The sequence below is a fragment of the Aedes albopictus genome, chromosome 3 (assembly GCF_035046485.1).
Source record: "Aedes albopictus strain Foshan chromosome 3, AalbF5, whole genome shotgun sequence".
Classification (NCBI taxonomy): domain Eukaryota; kingdom Metazoa; phylum Arthropoda; class Insecta; order Diptera; family Culicidae; genus Aedes; species Aedes albopictus.
Window position 1 is genome coordinate 114,789,859 of NC_085138.1, and position 24,100 is coordinate 114,813,958.

Sequence of the window (24,100 nt, forward strand, 5' to 3'; positions counted from 1 at the left end):
TTCCAATAACATATATAAAACTTTTCTTACAAAATTTAAAAATATATCAATTCTTATTAAATGTGTAAGGTCGTAAAAAAAAATAGAAATCAAGTCGAAACTCCATAAAATAGCCACCATCTTGAATTTGCATCCACCAAGATTATTCTGATTGCTGCTTTTGAACTCCAGACTTCTAACCCATACCAAATATACCCATTTTGCAAGGCTTTGGAACCTAAAACTCTGTAAAACAGTTACCATTTTGAATTGTTGGTCGCCATCTTGAATTTTGGCTCGTGGATTTTCTGGTTTCCACTGGTTATTTCCGCACAAACTTCGGCAACTATGCTAAAGGTTACAACAGTCGGCGTAATTTGATGTGTCAAATTATGGGGTTTGGTTGAATTTTATGTATGACCACGAACAGTTCCACCGGTGCTGGTCCGGATTATTAAAATGGTCATCACTCCGGAAAGCCTTGATCCGGATTATTTTTACTAGCTACAAATCCGTACGATTCGTGCCGAAATCCGTAAAAAATCGACCAATGGGAAGTGCCTTAAAAAGAGTTAATTTTTATTACGCACAGACATACATACATACTCACATACATACACACATACAGACATCGTTATACTTTGTCGAAATGAGTTGACTGGTATATGTGAGTTGATTCTCCGAACTTTCTATCGAAAAATTGTTTTTTTTTGTAAATATATACCCTTTTTAGTACACTTAATGTCCGAGAAAGAGAGAGAGACAAACTTTTGTGAACATACCGTTTAATTTGACATCCTGGGCAGGTACGCGACCAATGACGGGGCCGATTGGAAAATGTCGCATCGTTTCCTTGCAAACCATTTCGGTGTAGGACAGCTTGGCGGCATCTTCCATCGTTACATGTTGACCATTGTCCGGACAAACGAGCATAATTTCCTGGTACACACGGTCCTGAACATCGGGATGCATGGCGATCATCAACAGGATCGAGCCCAAAGTGGTGGCAGTGGTTTCGTTTCCAGCGAAATACATCGTTAGCACGTTGTCATCCAGGTCCTCTCGTTTGATGTTGTCCTGCTTCTGAATTTCCTCTATCAGTTTCTCGAAATACATCTTTGGTTTCTTGGTTCCTTCGTCGTCATCGTAATGGTGGTTTGTTGGCGGAGCTGTCTCAAATTTATTTTCTATTCTGTCCATTCCTGTTACTTTCAACAGTTGCGACATGTATTGTGAATAGTCTTTTTTGAATGCTTTGCATGCGTTTGTCATTCGATAAATATAGTCCAAATAATGTAATGGTCTGAAGAATCTATTTGTAGCACCTTCCACGTACTTTTCCTGAGCCTCCACATACTTTGCCCCAATTGGTGAACGCTGCAAGTCAGCATCGACTCCGAATGCTGTCTCTGAAAATAACGCAATTATTTAATGGCTAGCTTGACAATTTATATTTTCCACAAATGGATGATTGAACACTTACTGCAAATGGTATCCATTGCGCATAAAACAATTTCATGAGAGTAGTCTCGTTGAGGTTTTCCAACATTTTTTGCCAGCATTTCCACCATAATTGCACTTTTCTCATTGAAGATAGGTACAAAACTTCCCAGCAATCCTGGTCCAAATGACGGCGTGAATAGTTTGCGTTGGATTTTCCAAAGATCAGCTGAAAATAGGTCAGAAATCATTGGTTCATAATTTGATTACCAGTAACGGAAAATGCTACCAAATCGGTCTACCTAAGTTTAGTTACCTGGTGCCGCAAAAATCCCCCTGTCAAGCCAAAAGAATGAATACTGCACGGGTTTTCCTAGGCAGTGAGGTGAATTCAGTATCAATTGGATCTGCTCCGGCGAATATATGAAAATGTGCGCTAGTGGCCCCATTGACACTGCTATTGGGGAGCTGTATAATTCACCATACCGTAATAAAGTGTTGAACATATTGTCTGGAAGGAAAAAAAAAACATAAAAATAATTAAAATTTTTCAGGTTCTTGGGTGCAGGGTTCCTGATTTCCACTTTTCATCTTCTTCCCCATTCGAAGACAGTCAGCAGCGAACGGTTGTCGCTTGAGTTCGTGTGTGTGCTTGTCAGCGACGACAGCAAACTCCGGCGAACGGTGGGAAGGGTGGGAAGCCACACTTGGGAAATTTTTCATTCGTCCACATTCGCATCGCAAGCGAATGCGATTCGTGAGGGATGCGATTGATATTGTGCATACGAATTATTGATGTTTTCGAATTATTTTCTTTGCTAATCTAGCATTTCAGCGACAATACAGTAAAAATGTATGCATTACATGCAGAAATTCTCTTCTACTTATGATAATAGCCGCTTCGATCGCTCACCAGTATTCTTCACCATTCGCCATTCATTCATTCGCTTGCGATCCAAACTGCGACGAATGGCAACGAATATTCATGTCAAGCAGATGGTTCATCGCTTCCCACTGGTGATGGGGTTGCGTGTTTGATCACGACGATCCGTTTGCTGCATCTTTCTCGATTCGCTTCAGCAAAGAGGAGTGAATATGAATGGAGTGAGGCGAATATACCGATCCTTGCTTGGGTGGAACAATTTCTTGAAAATCATAAGCATTTAATGGAAGCAAATATTTTTCACTATTCAGCTATTCTCATGTATCATAAGAGACATAATATGATATACAGCAAAAAAATTCTTGTGATATCACATCATTTTCGCTGCACATCAGTTGCGTCGTAAAACTGATGTACAAATTACATCCTTTCCACGCAGCACACCAGCCGCCACAGCTTGAAAGTGGGTCTAGCAATCGCTAGAACCGGGTCGATAGATGAATCATACATAAGTAAAATATTGGCATAGTTTCGTACACTGATCTGCCGATTGTGAGCCATTTCCCTTACCTCTTGGCTATTGCACCGAGTTAGAAGGCAGATGATAAATATGATACTGCTTCTAGGTATCTGCTGGAATGGGTTTGTTGACACTTTCCGGTGACAACCAGGGTGTACATGGTGAGTGTGATAATTTTTGGAAAATGATGTAGCCGAATGAAATTACGCAAATTATGGATGATATATTGCCAGTCGAGGTACAATTTTTACGAAATCCGAAAAATTTATTTTCTATGTGAATGACATGGAAATTGTTGGGAGAACATTTGGAACGATCTGCACATCTTTTTAAATCTGACTCTGTTGATGGTGTAAGGGTGTGTCGGTGGATAATTGAATGTAATAGTTCAATTAATAGCTGGGATAGACATCACGATTAGGTTGCACTAATATTAATGATGAGCTTTGTAATTTGATGCTTATTTGGAATACTTTAATATTATAAATAACAACGTGATTCTCTAGACCTAGACCATTTCCAGTCCAAAACACGAAAAAATGCTAGTTAAGACTTGATATTTTTCAATTTGGATGACATTTTGTTCAACGCTGATTTTGTGAATGATTTGCTTTTGCATCACCACATAACCGTTTTTGCTACCTACCTCACATTTGAAAAGGGCATAAACATGTGCTCTGGTTAATCGCTGGCAAGAGAATGAATCACCCGTGTATGGGCAAATAATATAATCTAAAAGTAAGACATACACCCTTAAATGAAACAACACAGCGCACGAGTAACTTTCACGCAGCGAGCAAATAGACAAAGGATTTTTCACTCATATTTGTGTACGACTGGATCAACACAAAAAATGTGCTGATCCGGTGTTACACAAATCTGCGTGAAAATTCTTTTGTCTTTTCGGTCGCTGCGTGAAAGTTACTCGTTGCGCTGTGTACATCGAGTTTTGCGTGTATGCACTAGCGTGCGCAGCTTTTTCTTTCTTCTCGCTCATTCTCTTCGTTAAACACAAGAAAGAGCGAGATAAAAGAGGTGGCAAGTGCACCCACTTTTATCTTTCTTTTTCTCGTGTCTCTTTACGAGAGTGAGTAAGAAAAAAGAAAAAGCTGCGCACGCAAGAGGATATATGATCTCACTGGGGCTTTCAGATCGTACACCGCGATGCGATCGGTGCACCACAAAGTCTTGACAAGTGCACCGCGAGACATATCAAAGCCCTGCTATCACTTTGACGAAAAAATATCCGAAAATACCACTGCAAAATTAAGTTCCGAACGATCGATACATAAATTTCCAAGGTTCTTGCCGTGGGTTAGTTTTGATTACCCTTGATCATGCAGAACCCAAAGAAATTCACCAAAAGTCTCGTGAGAAATATATGAATGATTTTATAATAAATTCTCCAAGGATATATCAACATCAAAAGTTGGCCACCTATCTGTAACGGCTTATAGTCAGGATCTGGGAAACCGAACAGCTACCGGAGGAGTGGAAGGAAGGGGTAATCTGTCCCATTCATAAGAAAGGCGACCATTTGGAATGTGAGAACTTCAGGGCGATCACTATTTTGAATGCTGCCTACAAAGTGCTATCCCAGATCATCTTCCGTCGTCTGTCACCCAAAACGAATGAGTTCGTGGGAAGTTATCAAGCCGACTTCATCGACGGCCGGTCGACAACGGACCAGATATTTACCTACGGCAAATCCTCCAGAAATGCCGCGAATGCCAGGTCTCAACGCATCACCTGTTCATCGACTTCAATGCGGCATGCGACAGTATCGACCGCGCAGAGCTATGGAAAATCATGGAACGAGAGTGGCAGCTTTAAACCGAGTTTTGTGGCGTACTATTGTTGGCTATGTCTTTTATCTTAAATGTGATGTTGAGCAAATAAATGAATGTATGCAAATGACATGGGAATTTTTTGCAGAATATTTAGGACGCCTATAGTCCGAATGAGAGAAAGTAGCTGAGGAATACCAAAGACAGCTATGAAAAACTCAATATCTATAACCTGAATAGGGTATTAACCGCGTTCATCCCGCTTACGTGATGCATGCTCAGCGTGCCTGCATGGGTCATAATGACCCGAATGTACGACTAGGGTTAAAAAGCCCTGCATAAGAGGTAAGATACCTAAAATAATTACAGGTTATTATTATTTATTATTAGTAAACACTTTACCTTCAGGAGGGATTCGTGTCATATTAATAAAAATAATTACTGGTGTATCCTATGAAAACCACGTGAATGATGACATCAGGTATTGAAATTCCTAAATATTGAACACAAGTTTGAGAACGTTGGGGGAAAAATACAGTAGAATCGAAGCAAGAATAGAACTAATTCATTTATTTGGAACCCAATTGTCAAGTTACTCACTTTATACATCTCATTCTAAGTAATCAATGCTCTGATTGATTTCAAACTTTTACCCTTTAACTGTTACTCGCTTACATTTATTTCAAATATACGTTGAGAAAGAGTTTTCTATATCGTTTTCTCTTATTGTAGAAAAAAAATACAAATCATCATTATTTTTTATTATTTTCTAATAATTGTAAAAGATTTTCCTATAAAAACACAATAAAAAAGTTCTTGCAGCACGGTCTTGAAGTCAGCACGTAATAATGCATATAACATTTAGTCGTGGATAGTAGTTCATGACTTTCGTTTTATTTTGTATAGCAGTGTAATCGACGATTCCCCCATACAAATAGTGATTTTTCCATAATTGAATAATAGCTCAAGCAGTCCTGAATACCAAACCAATAACTCGGTAAGGTGTTTTGTCGGTGACTCAAAGACCTAAAAGAAGTAACTGGTCAATATTTCAGCCAAATCCAATGAAATTGAGAGGTGCATCAAATCAATTTAGTGTTTTTCGTCTTTTTACCAACTTCAAAAAATCAAGAGTGTATGGTAGAATTTCGTCCGGGTGCCAGTTCGCGCGCGTTTGCTTCGGTGGTTCGATTTTTTCTCTTTCTATTTTGTATTCCGAAGTGAGCATTTCGGCGGCGGTGAGTGTGCGGTGGACGCGTCGTGGATCGAGTCGGTTCCGAATTTCTCGCTTCCCGTCGTGCTAGTTTCCAATACACTTTTAGTTGATAATAAATATTTTCTTTCATTTTTTGCACTTACACAAAAGAGTGAAAAGTGTTAGTTCGGGCTCGCCGGTCGAAAAAAATCCGGGCGCCGAGAAGTGAGTCGCGTTCAGTGTATTTCTTTGTGGAATAGACTAAAGGTTTCTGCTCCCTAGTGGAATGGAGACGCGCGATAGCATTTTCTTTTTGGCTAGTTTTTGCGTCGAAAAGTGGTCGGTTGTTAACGGCGGCTTGTGTATATTGATCCATTGTCAAATCATATCACCAACCATAGGTGACTCCCGGACTGACAATGTACCTTACCCTACTAACAAAAAAATCCTTCCTGAGACAATCGTGGAGATGCAGCGATTCGCGGTCTTTATAACAACGTTTGTCTTACAAACATTCCCTCACATCCTCGATGACCGTAAGGACGTGGCCGGCGCCGTTATTGACCTTATCAAAGTTGAGAGCTCTCGAACTGTGAACATTGAGAATAGAAAGCTAGTCCTAAACCCTATTCATTGGTTCCTTGTGCAATTTTGATTGTTCTGGTCAATCACGGAGTAGCAACTACGAATTGTGCGGTCATCTATGCTCATGCCCATGCTCATGGTCATTTTCCAACTTCAAAAAATCAACTGAAACTTACCATACATAAAACAAGATGAAAGATATATTTGTTTGCTGCAAGTTTTCCGAACAACGTATGCCAAAAAAATTAAAGGATACATATGCAATTATCACATTTGTAATCAGAAAAAAAACCTTGAAAGTTGATTTTTGATAGCTTTTGTCTGGAACACCCCTATATCATAAAACGGCATAACATTCTCCAATGTTTTGTGATTAAGGTCGGTTGCACGCGGCCATACACTTGGCATGAAAAGACCCTTATTTGAGTTCCACCAGAATTTCTTCAAAAACACTTTTGAATCCTCCTCAGAGCCCATCACATATGTTTCCCGTCAAAAAAGAGTTCAGTACCCGAAAGAAAATGTTGTAGATATTAACCCAATATAAAAAAAGAAAAAAAACTTCCTAATTGAATACTCCAGTACAGTATCAACAAAATAAGTGAAAATATTTTTCAAAAAACCTAATCACATGTACAGACTACCAAAAAATCCCAAACAGACATTCTGCTTAGCAAAGACTACAGACACAGAACCAAATGATTTTTTCCCCTGAAGATGGCAATAAACATTACCGAAACGTAGGCACGAATTAAAACCGTTGTCGTTCCAAGGAGTTTGGTGACTGCATAGCCGAGAAATTCAACATCTAGTGCATCCATACAGTCGAACACTTAAACCTCCAGTTTTCCAATAATTTAGTTAACAATAAATGATTTCTACAAAAAAAAAAAGACTGTCACCAAAAAACCGCGGAGGTTTTGTCAATAGCGTCGAGTTCTTTCCGTTATCGGGCTAGAACTTTTTAGGAATTTTGTCATTTTTTTTTCTCTAGGAGTTCATCTGAATGCAGTATGAACCAAAATACGAAAATGATTTTCGATTAGCTCATCGTACGATATGTACAGACGTAGGTACCAAGTTTGGGGGCATGCATGGTTTGACCCCGAATATTTGACGATTTTTAAATTTTCCCACACAAAACATCTCAAATAAAGGATTCGCTCCTCTTGTTGACTTTGTGTTAAAAAAAAATAAAAAACTCAGGTGAGATTTGAACTCATGACTGTTGTACGCTAGACAAGTACTTTACCAACTAAGCTACCGAGCTAATTAATGACACATCATTTTAGTTGTTACAAAGAAATTCAAATTTCACCGATCATTCTTCATTTTTCCCTTAATCGCACCGCAGATAATTTGATTTGTACGTACCGTAATCCGGGGTATCATTGATCATTTTTTTTTCGATCTTCCTTTGATAGTTTCCTTACACAAGCAAACGTTACATGTTCTATATTTTTAAAACAACTACTGGCCCTCTTACCGAGCAGGAACGAACAACTTACACATAATTGCAGGATACCAAAGTCAGGTATCACACCAAAACAAGGTATTGCTCGGTACTGATACTCAAAATAGCTTATTTTAGTATTTGATGAAATACATGAACGAGTTATTGGTTTGGTATTGAGGACTGCTAGAGGTATTATATAATTATGAAAATGCACTATTTGTATGAAAGAATGGCCGATTATTATTGAGGTACTGCAATACCTCACATAGTATTCATGGAATACACACCAATTATTATTTTTAGTGTTTTACCTTATATGCAGGGCTTCTTAAGGCGAAACTGGAAGCATTTCCTCATTTTTTTGGTTTTTGATTTTTTATTAAATAATGAAGCACATGTAGAGTATGGATCAAGGTATGTATGACACACGATATACACATGCAAAATGGTCATTGGCAGAGGAAGCTCTCAGTTAAAAACTGTGGAAGTGCTCATTGAACACTAAGCTGAGAAGCAGGCTTTGTCCCAGTGAGGACGTTACGCCAAGAAGAGGAGAGAGGCATTATACAGCTTGATATAGTAAGTGGCCTTGTTATCAATGAAATTGATAAAAAATACTTATTAAGGTCCAGTGATGCAATAACACTACGGAATCAGTTCAAAATTTGTCCAGTATAGAAGAGAACCGCATTCTAAATGATACCGAAGAAAAATATGCTTTAAAGTACATTCTTCATCATAAATTTAATACGTAATGATGGCCATAATGAAAAATTGCATATTTTTTGCTCCATAAATGCAAGTTTTTGATTCTAGAGAAGCTTATTATTATTTATTTTCAGCAAGGTCCGCACCTACGTGATTATATACCTTATTTGAAAATAACTACATGTTAATGTTTATTTTCGATATCATTGTTAAGTTGTATTTGCAATAGAGTACATCGTTAATTAGAAGAACCTTCAAAGAACGAAGCGGTTTTACTTATCTCCGGTAACTGCCATGAAGCACAGTAACCAAGCCAACAATGCTATCAAGAAGCGGTTTTCTGCATTTGAAATTGTATTATAAGTACTTTCGACTAGATCCATTGAAAACATTCAAAATTTAATATTTTTATACATTTTTGTTTAACAAATAAATTTATACTGAAAATCGAGTCCAACTTGTATCTTTAATATCTCAACAACCATTATTCCGATTAGGTTTATATTTTGCCAGAATATGTATCACTCAAACTGCTGCAGCATGGCAAACACTTTTATGCAATTAAAAACGATACACCGATGTTTTGCAGAAATTTTGTGTTTATCTTTAGTTTTTGGGAATTGGAAAATTGATCTCTCGAAACACTTTGCCACATTTCTATGAAGTTCAATAATTTTAACCCAATTTATTTATTGTTATTATCTGCTAATATAATGTACTGAACAACTAACCAAGGCTGCTCAAATTTGAACTACGCGTTTTCTTTTTATAGCCTTGCAAAGTTGTCCTTTTTATAAAATGAACAGTCCTTAGGCAGTGGGTTTTGCATACTTGAGTTTGGTATTCTGCAGCTATTTTTTCCTGCTCTCATTAGTACGCGCGAGCTACTTTGAAAAGTATTCCGAAACGTTTTAATGACATAGATTTTAGAATAAAATTTTCGATTATGTTGATTTGGGGTAACATTGATCACCCAAGTGAAGAATGTTCGTGGGCATTGAAAACCTCCTTTCTTGCTCAATTCGGGGTCTCTGATTTGAAATGTGTTGCCCAAGTTATTGCAAATCATGTACTTTTTGAGTTATTAGCATTTAAATCCTCTAAACCGTGGTAACTCGAGCAGAAACGAATAACTGATACATAACTGCAGCATACCAAAATCAGGTATCACACCAAGACAAGGTATTGGTTGGTTATCCAGGTATCGCCGATTATTATTTAGGTATTGGCATACCTTATGTCATTATTGACGTGTTATGCACAGAATACATACCAGTTATTATTTTAGCACTTATGCAGGCCTTCTTAATACCTCATTCAGGTTGTAGGTATTCCGTTTTCTATTCCTAAGATTGGTATTCTTCAGCTATTTTTCCTGCTTGGGAAACGCCAAAATGTAGGCAATATAAATAGAAAATACCTGGAGAAATCCCTGAAAGAATTCCTAAAGGAATCCATTTAGAAATTACCTGAGAAGACTATCGAAAATAACCTGGAGTAGCTGCCAAAATTAAATAGGTTAATCCTAGGAGAATCTTCTGAAGGAATTTCGGCAGGAATTCTTGAAAAATATCCTGAAAAAAAATGGAGAATCTTTGGAGAAATCCCTAGAGAGTTCCTGGATAAACCCAGCCCCCTAAAAAATACATAGAGAATAGCTGAAGAAATCTTCCTGATCTCCCTGGAGAAGTCCATTGAGAAATCTCTTGAAGAATTCGAAAGAATTCCCGGAGTTGTTATATGATGTCTAGAGGAATTCCTATAGGATCCTCAGAAAAAAATCCTGGAGAAATCCACATAAGATTCTCTAGGGGTGCAGGGAAGATTCCAACATTTGTTCGTTTTATGTTTGGTATATGGCGCCAAAAGACATCAACTAAAATTCATATTTTGAAGATTATGGTGAGTGAAAACATTTGTGTCTTGTTCAGGCCCGGATTAAGGATTGTGGGGGCCCGGGGCCCGAGCGGATGTGGAGGCCCCTCGAAGAGATGACCAAAAATGTTTTTCCTTATTTTCGAACAGTACTTGGGCAATATGAAAAATAAAGCTAATGATATCAATCAAAATAGTTATTTATGCAACAAGTTGCAAAATGATGATTTTTTCAGCACGAGTCGTACATTTATCCAACGAGGCTTGCCACTTTTGTTTTAGTGAAGAAAAGTAGGCCGTTATATTGCCCTTACCGCGAGTGAAAAGTACAGGAATATGCAACGCAATTACAAAAAAGGTTTTTGTGGGGGCCCCTAAAATGTGCCCGGGCCCCCCCAGCCCCCCCTTAGATCCGGCCCTGGTCTTGTTTTAGAAAGCTGACAAATCGAGGACAAACAAAATGGGCTGCAGAAAAAATCGGTTCACCACTGCAATTCATATCCCTTATATTTCGTCATTTTTGCACAAGCAAACTATCACAAGCACTACAATTTTTCACTGCATTTCACATTTCCTTCCACCTATAATTTGTCACTCAACTGTGTTTTTGTTCAATTCACCTCCACTTCCGAATACGTTTATCATATGCGTATGCCCCAGTAACGGCAGCGACGGTGGTCCATTCATTTTGGCCAGCATGGCGATCACTTTCCGGCGCGTCCACCGATAGTATCCCAGCGAAACGATCACCACGATGGCGAGAAACACGCCCGCCGCAATCCACATGGCGCGACCGTTTTACGAATGCAACCGTTTAACTATAGCGACGAAATCGACGATGCTGTTTGTTGTACGCGATGAGGCTAATGCCGCTAGAGCAAATACTTTCCGATCATTACGAGTCGGACGATGGGATGCAAATGTTTTATAGGTTTTGCAGAATGCTGATTTTCATGTGGTCTTTTCCGCGTTAGATCATGCATATATTATTTGCGTTGCCAGTGTCATTTTAACGAGTGTTGGTAGACTACAACGGTTACTGTTATGCGTGAGAAGACGATGTGGGGAAACGATTTACGGAATAAAGAACTTAATTCGAAAGTGGAGAGTGAAGGAAATTTCCTAGACACCTTCGAGCATAGAGTATCTTCATTCCTGTCACAAGATATACACATGCAAAATGATCATTGGCAAAGGAAGCTCTCATTTCAAGACCAACGATTGAAAAGGCCGCATCAAAATTGCGTAAACAAACACGTTTCTGTCGACTTAGGGCCTTCTGGAATCCACCCACGCATCTCATCAGCATAACAGAATGCTTTATGTTTGCGCTTTCTGTTAGTAGTGGTGAGGTGTGTGGGTGGAGTTCAAAAGGTCTCAAGTTGACAGAACATGTTTGTTTACAAAATGTTGATGTGGCCTTTTCAATTGTTGGTCTTGATTTAATAACTATGGAGCAGGGATTTTAATTTGGGTACTTTTCCGTTATCACTCAGGCAATTTCAAATGAATTAACTTTAAATTTCATGCACGGCTAGAAATATACGTTCTTTACCGCGTTCAAAATAATGTGTCAATCGGTTTAAAAATGACTATGTCACAGCGGAAATATACCCAAAATAGAAGCCCTGCCAAGATGGTTCCACTTCCCTATCACTTTTTGAGCTGTTACTAGAACTTATTTGATATGTCATGCCTCCCTATCAGTGGGAACGGTAATTTCAACTTTCCATAGTTCGGCCATTTTTCATTCAATTAGCTAAATTTTGGAACCAATATCACTAGTTTACAAAATAAAACGAAAGTCGTGAACTTATGTCAACGACCAAATTTTTTGAAGCATAATTTAGCGCTGATTTCGAAACCGTGCTTCAAAAAATTTAAAGTAGAACAGTTTTTAAGTTTTAGCTGAATATCGAGTTTTACAACCTTTTAAAATATGGAATTTAATAAAATTCAAATATCTTGCGTTTTGTTCAACCAATTTTGAATCTTTTTCCATAAGTTAACAGCTAATTATAATATTATTCGATCATCTGAATGCAGGTTTCGCGTCATTTTGATAAAATTCAAGATATTTGCGAGTTTTAGGGACGATCTACTTAAATTTTAGCAAATTTTCTTCAAATATATGAAGAAATGTATGTTTTTCAATAAGAAAAAAAAAACAATTTAAAATGTTTTTCTCAACATTTATTTGACATATCATATGTAGGCGTGTTACAGTAAAAAATTCAGCTCAATCGGAGCATTGATTACGGAGAATGAGTGTGTGAAGTGAGCGACTTTGCTTAAAAATAGAACAAACATAGATTTCAAATCATCAACCTTGTATGGAAAGCCGAAAAAAATTCCGCTCTACTGTATTTTTTTTCCATCGCGTTTTAGAACTCAGGGCATGATCCTACACTAAAAACGATCATCAGCTTACCGAGCTCAAAGATGCTATTAACTAGTTTTCCGTGGACTGCGGACAGTGATCTATTTTTTCTGATTTTTCATCAGATTTGTTACTGCGTCTATAAATTTATGATTATGCCTCACAAAATCCAACTGAATTAGCATTTAGCGTTAGCATTCAAAACTGGGGTTTTCTTCAACGACACGGTCGTATAAATGGTGCCGCGAAATTTGCAATGTGGGCCCGCGAAAATTGAGAAATTTTGCCGCGAATTTCTATTGTACCGAATAATGAGCTTTTGACTCAACTTAAAATTATCATCAAGAAGAAAATTTATGATGATTATTTATGATGATTAGATTATTTTTCCAATATAGCATCAAATAAGTTAAAATTTAAACATTGTGTTGGTTCACAACGGGCTGCAAAACGGTGAGTCGATAAGGAGAGCGTCCAACATAGCTCTGGTCCTTCACAAGTTCCTACCACATGCTTCCACGGGTCAAACGATAACAAAGACCGCCAGCTAGGAGTTGTGTGCTTAGCTGGTAGTGCAGCCTGGGCACTGTTGTCCTTCTGACTTCAGCTAGATTGAGGAGGTACGATTCGAGCGTCTGTTCACCAAGGAGGTGCGGCTCAAACAGCGTCTGTTCTGGCATCCAGCGGCTGAGTAAGAAACGCTGCACCACGCCCAGATAGATCCAAGGTGGTAGCCCCATCAGCGTAGTCGTCCCAGTGTTGGTTGGGACGTTAAACAAAACTGGCACGATGGCCCTCCGGCGAGACAGGAGTGTTGGCGTAGGCCCAATAAGCCACCCGTAAAAATCCCCATTGCAAATAACATAGGAGAAAATACGACTCGATACAATCGGCAAAGACCCACGCGACGAAATAAGGACTACGATTGGAAATTTGGAACATGGAATTGCATGTCACTAGGTTTCGCAGGATGTGACAGGATAATTTACGACGAACTACATCCCCGCAACTTCGACATCGTGGCGTTGCAGGAACTTTGTTGGACTGGACAGAAAGTGTGGAAAAGCGGGCATCGAGCGGCTACCTTCTACCAAAGCTGTGGCACCACCAATGAACTGGGAACAGGATTTATAGTGTTGGGCAAGATGCGACAACGTGTGATCGGGTGGCAGCCGATCAACGCAAGGATGTGCATGTTGAGAGTTAAGGACCGTTTTTTCAACTACAGCATCATCAACCACACGATGGGAGACCCGATGACGAGAAAGAAGCGTTCTACGCGCAGTTAGAGCAAACATACGATGGTTGCTCGCCGCGTGACGTGAAAATCGTTGTCGACGACATGAACGCGCAGGTAGGAAGGGAGGAAATGTACAGACCGGTAATCGGGCGAAACAGCCTGCACGCCGTATCGAATGATAACGGCCAGCGATGCGTAAACTTTGCAGCCTCCCGTGGTATGGTAGTCCGAAGCACCTTCTTCCCCCGCAAAGATATTCACAAAGCCACCTGGAGATCACCCGACCACCAAACAGAAAACCAAATCGACCACGTTCTAATCGACGGTAAATTCTTCTCAGATATAACCAACGTCCGCACATACCGCAGTGCGAATATAGATTCGGATCACTACTTAGTCGCTGTATGCATGCGCTCAAAACTTTCGACAGTTATCACCACGACGCGTCGAAGTCGAACGCCGCGGCTCAACATCGAGCAGCTGCGTAACGTAGAAGTGGCTCAAGACTACGCGCAGCAGTTAGCAGTGGCCCTACCAACGGAAGAGCAGCTTGGCGTACCTACACTTGAAGATGGCAGTAGGGACATCCGATCCGCCATAGGTAGTACCTAGGCTTCAGCACTAAGCTTCGCGACTCTGAATCACAGAAACGACTGGTACGACGGCGAATGTGAACAGTTGAAAAACGAGAAGAATGCAGCATGGGCGAGAATGCTGCAACACCGTACGAGAGCGAATGAGGCACGTTACAAAGAGGCGCGGAAAAGGCAGAATTCAGTCTTCCGGATGAAGAAGCGCCAGCAGGAAGAACGAGATCGCGAAGCGATGGAAGAGCTGTATCGCGCTAAGGACACACGAAAGTTCTACGACAAGCTGAACCGCTCGCGCAGAGGCTTTGTGTCACAAGCCGACATGTGCCGAGATAATCACGGGAATATTCTCACGAGCGAGCGTGAGGTGGTCGAGAGGTGGCGGCAGCATTACGATGAGCACCTCAATGGCGACGTTGCAAGTACCGAAGGTGGCATGGTAACAGATCTAGGAGTATGTGCACAGGACGAAAGACTTCCGGCCCCTAACCTTCAGGAGATTGAGGAGGAGGTTGGCCGGATGAAAAACAACAAAGCCGCTGGAGCAAATCAACTACCAAGCGAGCTTCTAAAATACGGTGGAGAAGCACTGGTGAGAGCACTACACTGGGTCATAACCAAGATTTCGGAGGAGGAAGTATTACCGGAGGAATGGATGGAAGGTATCGTGTGTCCCATCTACAAAAAGGGCGACAAGTTGGATTGCGGGAACTACCGCGCGATCACATTACTGAGCGCTGCCTACAAGATACTCTCTCAAATTTTATGCCGCCGTCTATCACCGATTGCTAGAGAGTTAGTGGGGCAATATCAGGCTGGATTTATGGGTGAATGCGCTACAACGGACCAGATGTTCGCCATCCGCTAGGTGTTGCAGAAATGCCGCGAATACAACGTGCCCACACATAACTTGTACATCGATTTCAAATCGGCGTATGATTCAATCGATCGAGAACAGCTATGGCAGATTATGCACGAATACGGATTCCCGGATAAACTGATACGGTTGATCAAGGCGACGATGGATTGAGTGATGTGCGTAGTTCGAGTATCAGGGACACTCTCGAGTCCCTTCGAATCTCGCAGAGGGTTACGGCAAGGTGATGGTCTTTCGTGCTTGCTGTTCAACATTGCTTTAGAGGGTGTAATTAGGAGAGCGGGGATAAACATGAGTGGAACGATTTTCACAAAGTCCGTTCAGCTGCTTGGTTTCGCTGATGATATTGATATTATTGCTCGTAAATTTGAGACGATGGCGGAAACGTACATCCGACTAAAGAGTGAAGCCAGGCGAATCGGATTAATCATTAATGTGTCGAAGACGAAGTACATGATGGCAAAGGGCTCCAGGGAGGAATCACCGCGCCCGCCGCCCCGAATTCATATCGACGGTGATGAAATCGAGGCGGTTGAAGAATTCGTGTACTTGGGCTCACTGGTGACCGCCGACAACGACACCAGCAGAGAAATTCAGAGGCGCATTGTGGCAGGAAATCGTTCTTACTTTGGACTCCGCAGAACTCTACGATCGAATAAAGTTCGCCGTAACACGAAGTTAACCATCTACAAAACGCTGATTAGACCGGTCGTCCTCTGTGGGCACGAAACAGGGACCCTACGTGCAGAGGACTAACGCGCCCTTGGAGTTTTCGAACGGAAGCTGTTGCGTACAATCTACGGTGGAGTGCAGATGGAAGACGGGACTTGGAGAAGGCGAATGAACCACGAGCTGTATCAGCTGTTAAGAGAACCAACCATCGTCCATACCGCGAAAATCGGAAGGCTATGGTGGGCGGGTCACGTTATCAGGATGTCGAATAGCAACCCGACTTCTCGAGAGTCATCCGACCGGTACAAGAAGACGTGGAGCGCAGCGAGCTAGGTGGGTCGACCAAGTGGAGGACGATCTGCGGACCCTACGTAGAGTGCGGAACTGGAGACAAACAGCCATGGACCGAATGGAATGGAGACGGCTACTATGTACAGCAGAGGCCACCCCGGCCTTAGCCTGATCGTCCTGTCCTCCTACTGGAAAAAATCATAGAATTTTTTTTTGAAGAATCTCCTAAAAATGACTGCAGAAAATACAGTTAAAAGTACTGGTGAAATTCTTGAAGTAATCTCTCAATAAATTTCGGAGGGATCCCTGGAGAATGCTCTGAATGAATCCTTGTAAGAACTTCTAGAGAAACTGCCAAAGATATTCTCAGAAATTTTTTTTATAAAATTTCTGGAGGATTTTTAAAAAAATCCAGGAGGAATACTTTAGAGGACCACTAAGGAATGAATTTTTGAGGGAATCTTTGGAATGACACCTAAGCGAACTGAAGGACCCTCTGCAGATATACATATATAAATTTCTGTGAAAATTGCTTGACAAATTCTTTGCAATTAATTTGCAGTAATTTCTGCAGGAACTGTTAAGAGAACCATTGAAAAAATATCTGAAAGAATCCTTGCTTGAAGGTTTGAAATCCAATGCAATGCCTGGAGGGTACTGTCGGATAAACACCTGGAGGAACTTCCTGGATAACCTTTTGAGAATTTTCTTGAATAACTTCCATATAAATGTCCGAGAAAATCCTTATATGAATGGAGTAACACCTGAAGGAACCTCTGAAGTACCTAACTCAAGCAATAATTTCTGATAAAGCTTCTGTAAAAATTTCTGAATTAAAAAAAACCCTAGAGGAATTTTTGAAAGAATCTTCGGATCCCTGTAAAATAATCTTTTTAAGAAACATTTGGATGAATTCTTGGAGAAACTTCTGGAGAAATTTCTGGAAAATTTTTCGGAAGATTCCCATAAAACTATTGGAAAACATCTGACAATATTTCTGAAGGAATTCTTCCAGATATGTTTGAAGAAATACATGACGGAACTCAAGCACGAACTTTTATCAATCCATGAAGGAATTTCCGATAGTATACTCCAAAATTTCCTATTATTACCAGTTTCAATATTATTTTTTTGAGAAATTTCTCGAGAAACTCCTGAAGAAGTGCCAAAGAAAATTCTTGGGGTAATTTCTGAAAGAATCTCTGGAGCAATTTTCAAAGAAATCCGATAGCAATGCATTTTGAAGTGATACTAAACATCTCTCATGCTTAAACTATTCCAAGATATCCTGCGAGAATCTTCTTTCTGTTCCACAAAATCCTCAAAGAATCCCAAAATAAAAAAATGTATGACTCTTCAGGGGAAGAGTTTTCTTGAAACTTTTAGAAAGATTCTTTAAAAATTCAGAAATTTCAGCAACAATGTTCCTTGCTCGAAAATTACAGATAAATTTCGTTGGATAATGATGCATTGCCATCATTGATGCATGAAGGGGTTTTCCCGGAAAATTCTTAATTAGGCGCAATTATGAAGCCATTTCCTCAGGGCGGACTGGTGTAGGGGGAGCTGAAATTTGGAAACCTTGAGTAACCAGCTCTGATTTTACCATGACAGCACTGATACCAGCTCAGATCAATCACGGGGGAGCAGCCATTGACATGTATAGTCAAATTTGAGCGTTTGATCGATTTTTTGATCACAATTATCTTATCGATAATATCGATAACTTATCGATATCAATCGATATAAATCTCCTACGCCCATTTCTGTGATAGAGAAGATCAGCAGATCACCGGATCTAGCGCATTACGCGTAGTAGTTGCTCGCACTGATCACCATAATAAGTCAGCGCAGATCGGCTAAATTATCGTTTCGATCGTTTGTGTATATTATCAGAGTCTCGGCGGTGTCGCTAGAACATACGTTGTAACAAATTACTCTCTTTGATTACCGTAAGTATACCTGATGTGCTTTCCAATTAGGGGCTGAAGCACGTGTCGGCGGCATACAATGTGTGTAATGTGAATTAATTTGAATGATAAGGAGAACTGCAGTTCATCGGAAAACAAACACCGCACGCATGTGAGCTATGAGGAAATGCATTACAATTGGCGCTAGTAGGATAACTACAGATCATTGCTGGACTAAGAGTGATTCCTCCAGGGATTTATCCTAGGATGCCCCGAGGGATTTATCCAGGAATTCCTCCAGGGATTCTTGGAGGGACTCCTCCAGGGATTCGTTTAGGAATTCGTCCAGGAATTTCTCAAGGTTTTTTTTCCAAGAATTCTTCCAGGGTGTCCGGACTCGCTTTAGGGATTTCTCCAGGAATTCTATCAAGGAGCATCCAAGAATTCCTTCAGATTTTCCTTTAGGATTTTTTCAGGTATTTCACCAGGATTTTCTTCAGGAATTCTTGCAAAAACTTCTTCAGAAATTTTTCCAGGAATTTCTCTAGGAAGTCCTCCTGAAATCCCTCCAGGAGCTCTTCCTGGCATTCTTCCAGGAATTCCTCCAAGATTTCTTCCTGGAATTCCTCCATGAATTCATGTCCAGAGTTTACTCCAGAAATTCCTCCTGTTTATTGGCGGAAGAAGCTCTCAGTTAATAACTGTGGAGAAGTTGTTTTTTTTTCAGAGATTCATTCAGAAATTTATCCAGTGATTCTTCCATTAATTCCTCAAAGAATTCTCCAAGGGATTCATCTAGTCAAGGACTTCCTCCTGAGATTGCCCCAGGAATTCCACCAGGGATTGTTCCAGGAATTGCTCCAGGGATTGTTCCAAGAATGCCTGCAGGACTTTTTCCAGAAGTAAGAGAGTTTCCTCCAGGGTTTCATTTTCCAGGAATTCCTTCAGAAATGTCTTCTGGGATTGCTGCAGGGTTACCACCAATAATTTCTCCTGGGATTCCTCCAGAGATTCCTCAATGGATTATTTTAGGAATTCCTCCAGGTAATTGGCCAAGGAAGCCCTCAGTTTTTGCGTGGAAAAGCTGTTTTCTAGGGGGATTGCTTCAGGATTTCCTCTTTGAATTTCTCCAGAGATTGTTCCAAGAATTCCTGCCAGGATTCCTCCAGGTTATTGGTAGACGAAGCTCTAATGAATGTAAGAAAGCTGATACCCGGATTTTATCCCAGTTGGAACGTATCGCCGATAAGAAGAAGAAGGTAGGTATTTTTTAGCCATGTTCCGTTCGGAATAACAAATAAGGACATTGTGTAGTAGATACTATAATCATCTCAATCATTAGTAGCCTATAATTACTTTAACAGTTTATAGCAACCCACTTAATCAAACCCACTCACTCGTTCCTCCTCTCCACCGTCACCATGTGCCGGTTGGCAATCTTCAACGTGATACTCATTTTCAGCTGCAGCTGGTCCATTTTCAGCGGCGATCGGAACCGATAGGCACGCAACAAATGACACAGTATTATCTTCATCGAAATCAGACCGTACTTGTAGCCGATGCAGTTCCGAGGTCCTCCACTGAACGGCAGAAACGAGTAGGGATGCCGCTCGGCCACCCTTTCCGGGAAGAAGTGATCTGGATCGAAGCGGTCCACGTGGGGTCCCCAGTATTTTGGGTTTCGATGTACGTTGTAGACCCCGAGAACAATGTTGGTACCGGCCGGGATGGTGGTTTTGGCTGAAAGGGTTGGGGGTGGGTGAGAATGAATGAGAATTATGGCAAACTTGGCTGATTAGGTATACATATGCGAGTTGGGGCAGTACAAGTTCTGGCCACTACTGGCCCTACGGGGAACAATCTCATCGTTTCCTTCATCACCATTTCAGTGTAAACAAGCTTCGCGAGGTGCTCATTGTGAACTGGAATCGAAGGGTCACAGCTTCCCAGCACGTTCACAATTTCGTTGTAAACCTTCTGCTGGACGTCCTGGTGTATGGCTAACATCAACATTACATGCGACAAAGTCAACGCTGAAGTTTCGTTTCCTCCAACGATAATGGTGTCCAGCTCGTCCTTAATGGCTTTGTCATCGAAAACGTCCGTTTCTTCGGCTAATCGAAGAATCTGGTCTATGTAGATCTGTGGCAGCTTTGAATTGACGTCGTTTTGAGCGATTCTGGATTTACTCCTAGCTCCTTGCTTCATCTCCAAAATTTTACGAGACATCTTGTACGCTCTATCATAGCATTCTTTTTCTTCTTTATAGTATTTGGTTTTCTGATAAATCCATTCTGGATGTAGCCAGAACTTGTAAAGACGACAGTTGATCAATTCGCAGGCACTGAAAGAAAACAACTTGTCAAATAATCACAAAGAATAAAAAAAATCTTGTACACATACTCTTCAATAGATTTGATAAACTCTGTGCCCTCATTGCTTTGTAGATCCATGTTTGTCCCCAGAGTAGTTGCTATAATACACGAATCCTTATCAACACAATCAATCATTATCCAGCATCCAGCAACATACCACAGATCATGTCCAAGGTACACCTCGAAATATCTCCAAACAAATTGAACGCTCCTTGTCCCAAATTCTTCTCCAGCCTCTGCACCAAAATTCCACTCTTCACATTGAAAATTGACATGAAACTTGCCAAAATTGCCGGACTGAAACACGGCGACAGCAACTTCCGATGGACCTTCCAAACGCTAGCCGGCGAAGAAAACAGTCCCTTCTCACAACGGAAAAACCTATACAAATCAGCCTTCTCCAAGCAGTTTGGCGAATTCAGAACCACCTGCATATCTTCCGGATTGTCAATGAACACAAACAGCTTGGGCCCCAACCATGCCCGACACGGTGACGGGTACGTTTTGGTGATATCGTTCAGGATGGCAAACTGCTCCTCGTTGGACTTTCCAATGAACAGATGGCCGCACCCGATCAGCGGATAGTTGACCGGTCCGGGCAGTTCGGACGATATCCGATAGAAACGACGATGTTTCCATCGCAGTATCAGATATAGCACGATTGGCGACAGTACAAGGATCAGCACGGATTGGAACATTATCGTTTGGGCAATCTCGGTTTTGAAAGTGCGACAATCGGATGGAGGTTGAAGGTTTTATATAAACTCTAGGGGAGAGTCACCAGAGTGACCCTTTCGAATCCAATAACTAGAACTCGAACAATCAACTTTTCCATCACAAATCATATTGATGGCGTCTGGTGGGTTTCAAACGGTTCGGAGGGAAACTGTCGATCATCCCCCGGTGGAATTAGAACCGGTTACAAGTGGAAAGTGCCATTTCATCCGATATGATGGCAGGTGGATCAAGTAAACGCATAATACTAATGACACACCGACCAACGTATCATAACGCTTCTAAGGTGTTCGTTTGGCTCAATCAGTGACACGTTTTGTTTGGCACGTTTCTTTTTTTTCGTAACCTATAAACTATAAGATAGTTCAAACTATTCGAAAGTCTTCTAAGCAGTCGTCGTCAATGTAGTATTTAACAATTGATCAGTTATTGATACTTTCGCTGTAGGTTGAGACAAAATTTTCACAAAGTTTTCAAAATCAACCAACATAAAATAGCCGGGGCCCGTGGCGTAGTTGGTCGCACGTTCGCTTCATATGCGGATGGTCATGGGTTTGATTCCCAGCCCCGGCACTTGCAATTTTTCGTCAGTTGCTTTTCCCCCGAGAGCAACTGGCACTGACCCTCTTCTGAGCCCCATGGCTCAAACGGACCCGGATACCTGGACATCGGCGAACTGCTACTCATAATGGACCCCCAATCGGACTGGAAAGGAACAACGGCCATCCATCATCATCCTTGTGCTCATCATTCTACTAGGCATAAAGTAGAAAAAGTGAAAGCAGCAGAAAGGCACCAGTTCGATAAAGTAGAATAAGAATCTAGGCGCTGTACAAAATGTAAGTGCAGTTGTCAATTGAAATTGCTCACGTAGTGCCCCAGTGGACAATAGAGCTGTAAATTAGGTTAAGTGATTAAGAATAAAAAAAAAACCAACATAAAATTGAGTGAGACCGGCTTACAAGTGTATGTTTTTCAGACCACAAAAAAGTGTAACAAATACTCACCGTCGTTCTTCGCATAATTGTTCTATGTTGAAAAACTTGAAATTGAGAATAACGAGATAATCGTTACAAAACGGTTTTGTTTTCTTTCTGCAAAGTAGTGCTGAACTTATACGCATATCAGTCCCATAAAAATCGCTCGTCCTTTTCACGCTTGATGATGCACGTTTTTGGTTTTACTCTTCTATTTTTGTTAAATAAAAAAAATGGTTAGATTCTGTTATAACATAGGGCAGAAATTCACTTTGTCTTATGCGCCAATTCCCATCATATCAGGCGGAAAATAACCAACAATTGCAGATATTCCAACGTATCTTTACCAATGGCTCATCAGATGGAGGCAAGAAGATGTACACTTTCAAAAAGCACCCTCTATAGACTGCAAATCGAATAATGACGGGAAATTAAATGTTTCAATTTCACTCCACCTACGAGTTGTATTTTTTTTCTCGTTTTGCGTATGACAAAGATAACCGCATCAAGGCAGCTGCTAGTCGAATTGTTCTTTATCACTTTGCAATTTTGACTTCGCCAGATCCACTTATTGAATCATCCTTCAATACACACACCATCAAAACTCTGTGGCAATTCTTATTTTAAGCTTATTACAAGTGAGCAAGAACAGAATAATAAAATGCACTGTTGTTTGAAGCTTGCTTCTTGAGATTAGTGCGTCTGAAATTCTGATGCACGGTTGAAGCGGTATTTCAAGATGTTTGTCCTTAAAAATAGAAAAAAAAATCGATTTCAAATCATCAACCTTGTATGGAAAGTCGAAAAAATTTCCGCTCTACTGTATTTTTTTCCTTCGCGTTTTCGAACTCAGGGCATGATTCTACACCTAAAACGATCATCAGCTTACCGAGTTCAAAAATGCTGTAAACTAGTGTAATTGTTACACAGCCAATTTTGACCCATTATTGTGGTTTTCATTATTCACCAACATTTTAGTAATTTTCACCTCCTAAAGTGAATTTTACAAGCAGATTTTTATATAAAACAGTAAAAAGGAGTTTCAATGAAGAGAATATAAAATAAAAATAATGAAAGTATTATTTTTGTATGAAAAACGGATCTATGACAAAAGGTCGAAGGTCAAAAGGTCGAAGGTCATAAGGTCGAAAGTCGAAAGGTCGAAAGGACAAAAGGTCGAAGGGTCAAAAGGTCGAAGGGTCAAAAGGTCGAAAAGTCGAAATAAAAAAATAACTAGGACAAAAGGTCGAAAGGTCGAAATGACAAGCGGTCAAAAGGTCGAAGGGTCGAAATAACAAATAAATAACTAGGGCAAAATGTCGAAAGGTCGAAGGGTCAAAAGGTCGAAAGGTCAAAAAAAAACAATAACAAGGCCAAATGTCGAGAGGAAGACGGTTGGAAGGTCAAAGGCACGAAGGCTGTAGTTAGTAATAAAACTGAAAGGCCAGGATTCGTTAGGTACGAAATGCGGATTTCAAATTTATTCAAGTACCTGCAGCGCGATGATTTACGCCTGAAATATTACTAGAAAGAACAGCCTATGTTCAAAAGAAGGTTAAATTATATAGGAAAAAATAATGGTAGTCACGCCAATAGATGTAAATATGTTACTACAAAAAGTAAAT

General features: G+C 40.5%; 1 protein-coding gene across 1 annotated transcript in view; it reads right to left on the bottom strand.

Annotated features, from left to right (window-relative positions):
• Window positions 1-21,512, bottom strand: part of LOC109430431 (uncharacterized) — a 34,566-nt gene extending 13,054 nt beyond the window's left edge. Inside the window, exons 1-8 of the mRNA XM_062857449.1 lie at window positions 20,921-21,512; window positions 20,792-20,861; window positions 20,194-20,732; window positions 19,786-20,128; window positions 11,049-11,227; window positions 1,736-1,930; window positions 1,463-1,648; window positions 762-1,388 (exon numbers count right to left, since the gene is read on the bottom strand). Coding sequence (XP_062713433.1) covers window positions 762-1,388; window positions 1,463-1,648; window positions 1,736-1,930; window positions 11,049-11,227; window positions 19,786-20,128; window positions 20,194-20,732; window positions 20,792-20,861; window positions 20,921-21,461 — 2,680 coding nt within the window. The 5' untranslated portion in view covers window positions 21,462-21,512. The remainder of the gene's footprint in view (window positions 1-761; window positions 1,389-1,462; window positions 1,649-1,735; window positions 1,931-11,048; window positions 11,228-19,785; window positions 20,129-20,193; window positions 20,733-20,791; window positions 20,862-20,920) is intronic.
• Window positions 21,513-24,100: the final 2,588 nt, after the last annotated feature.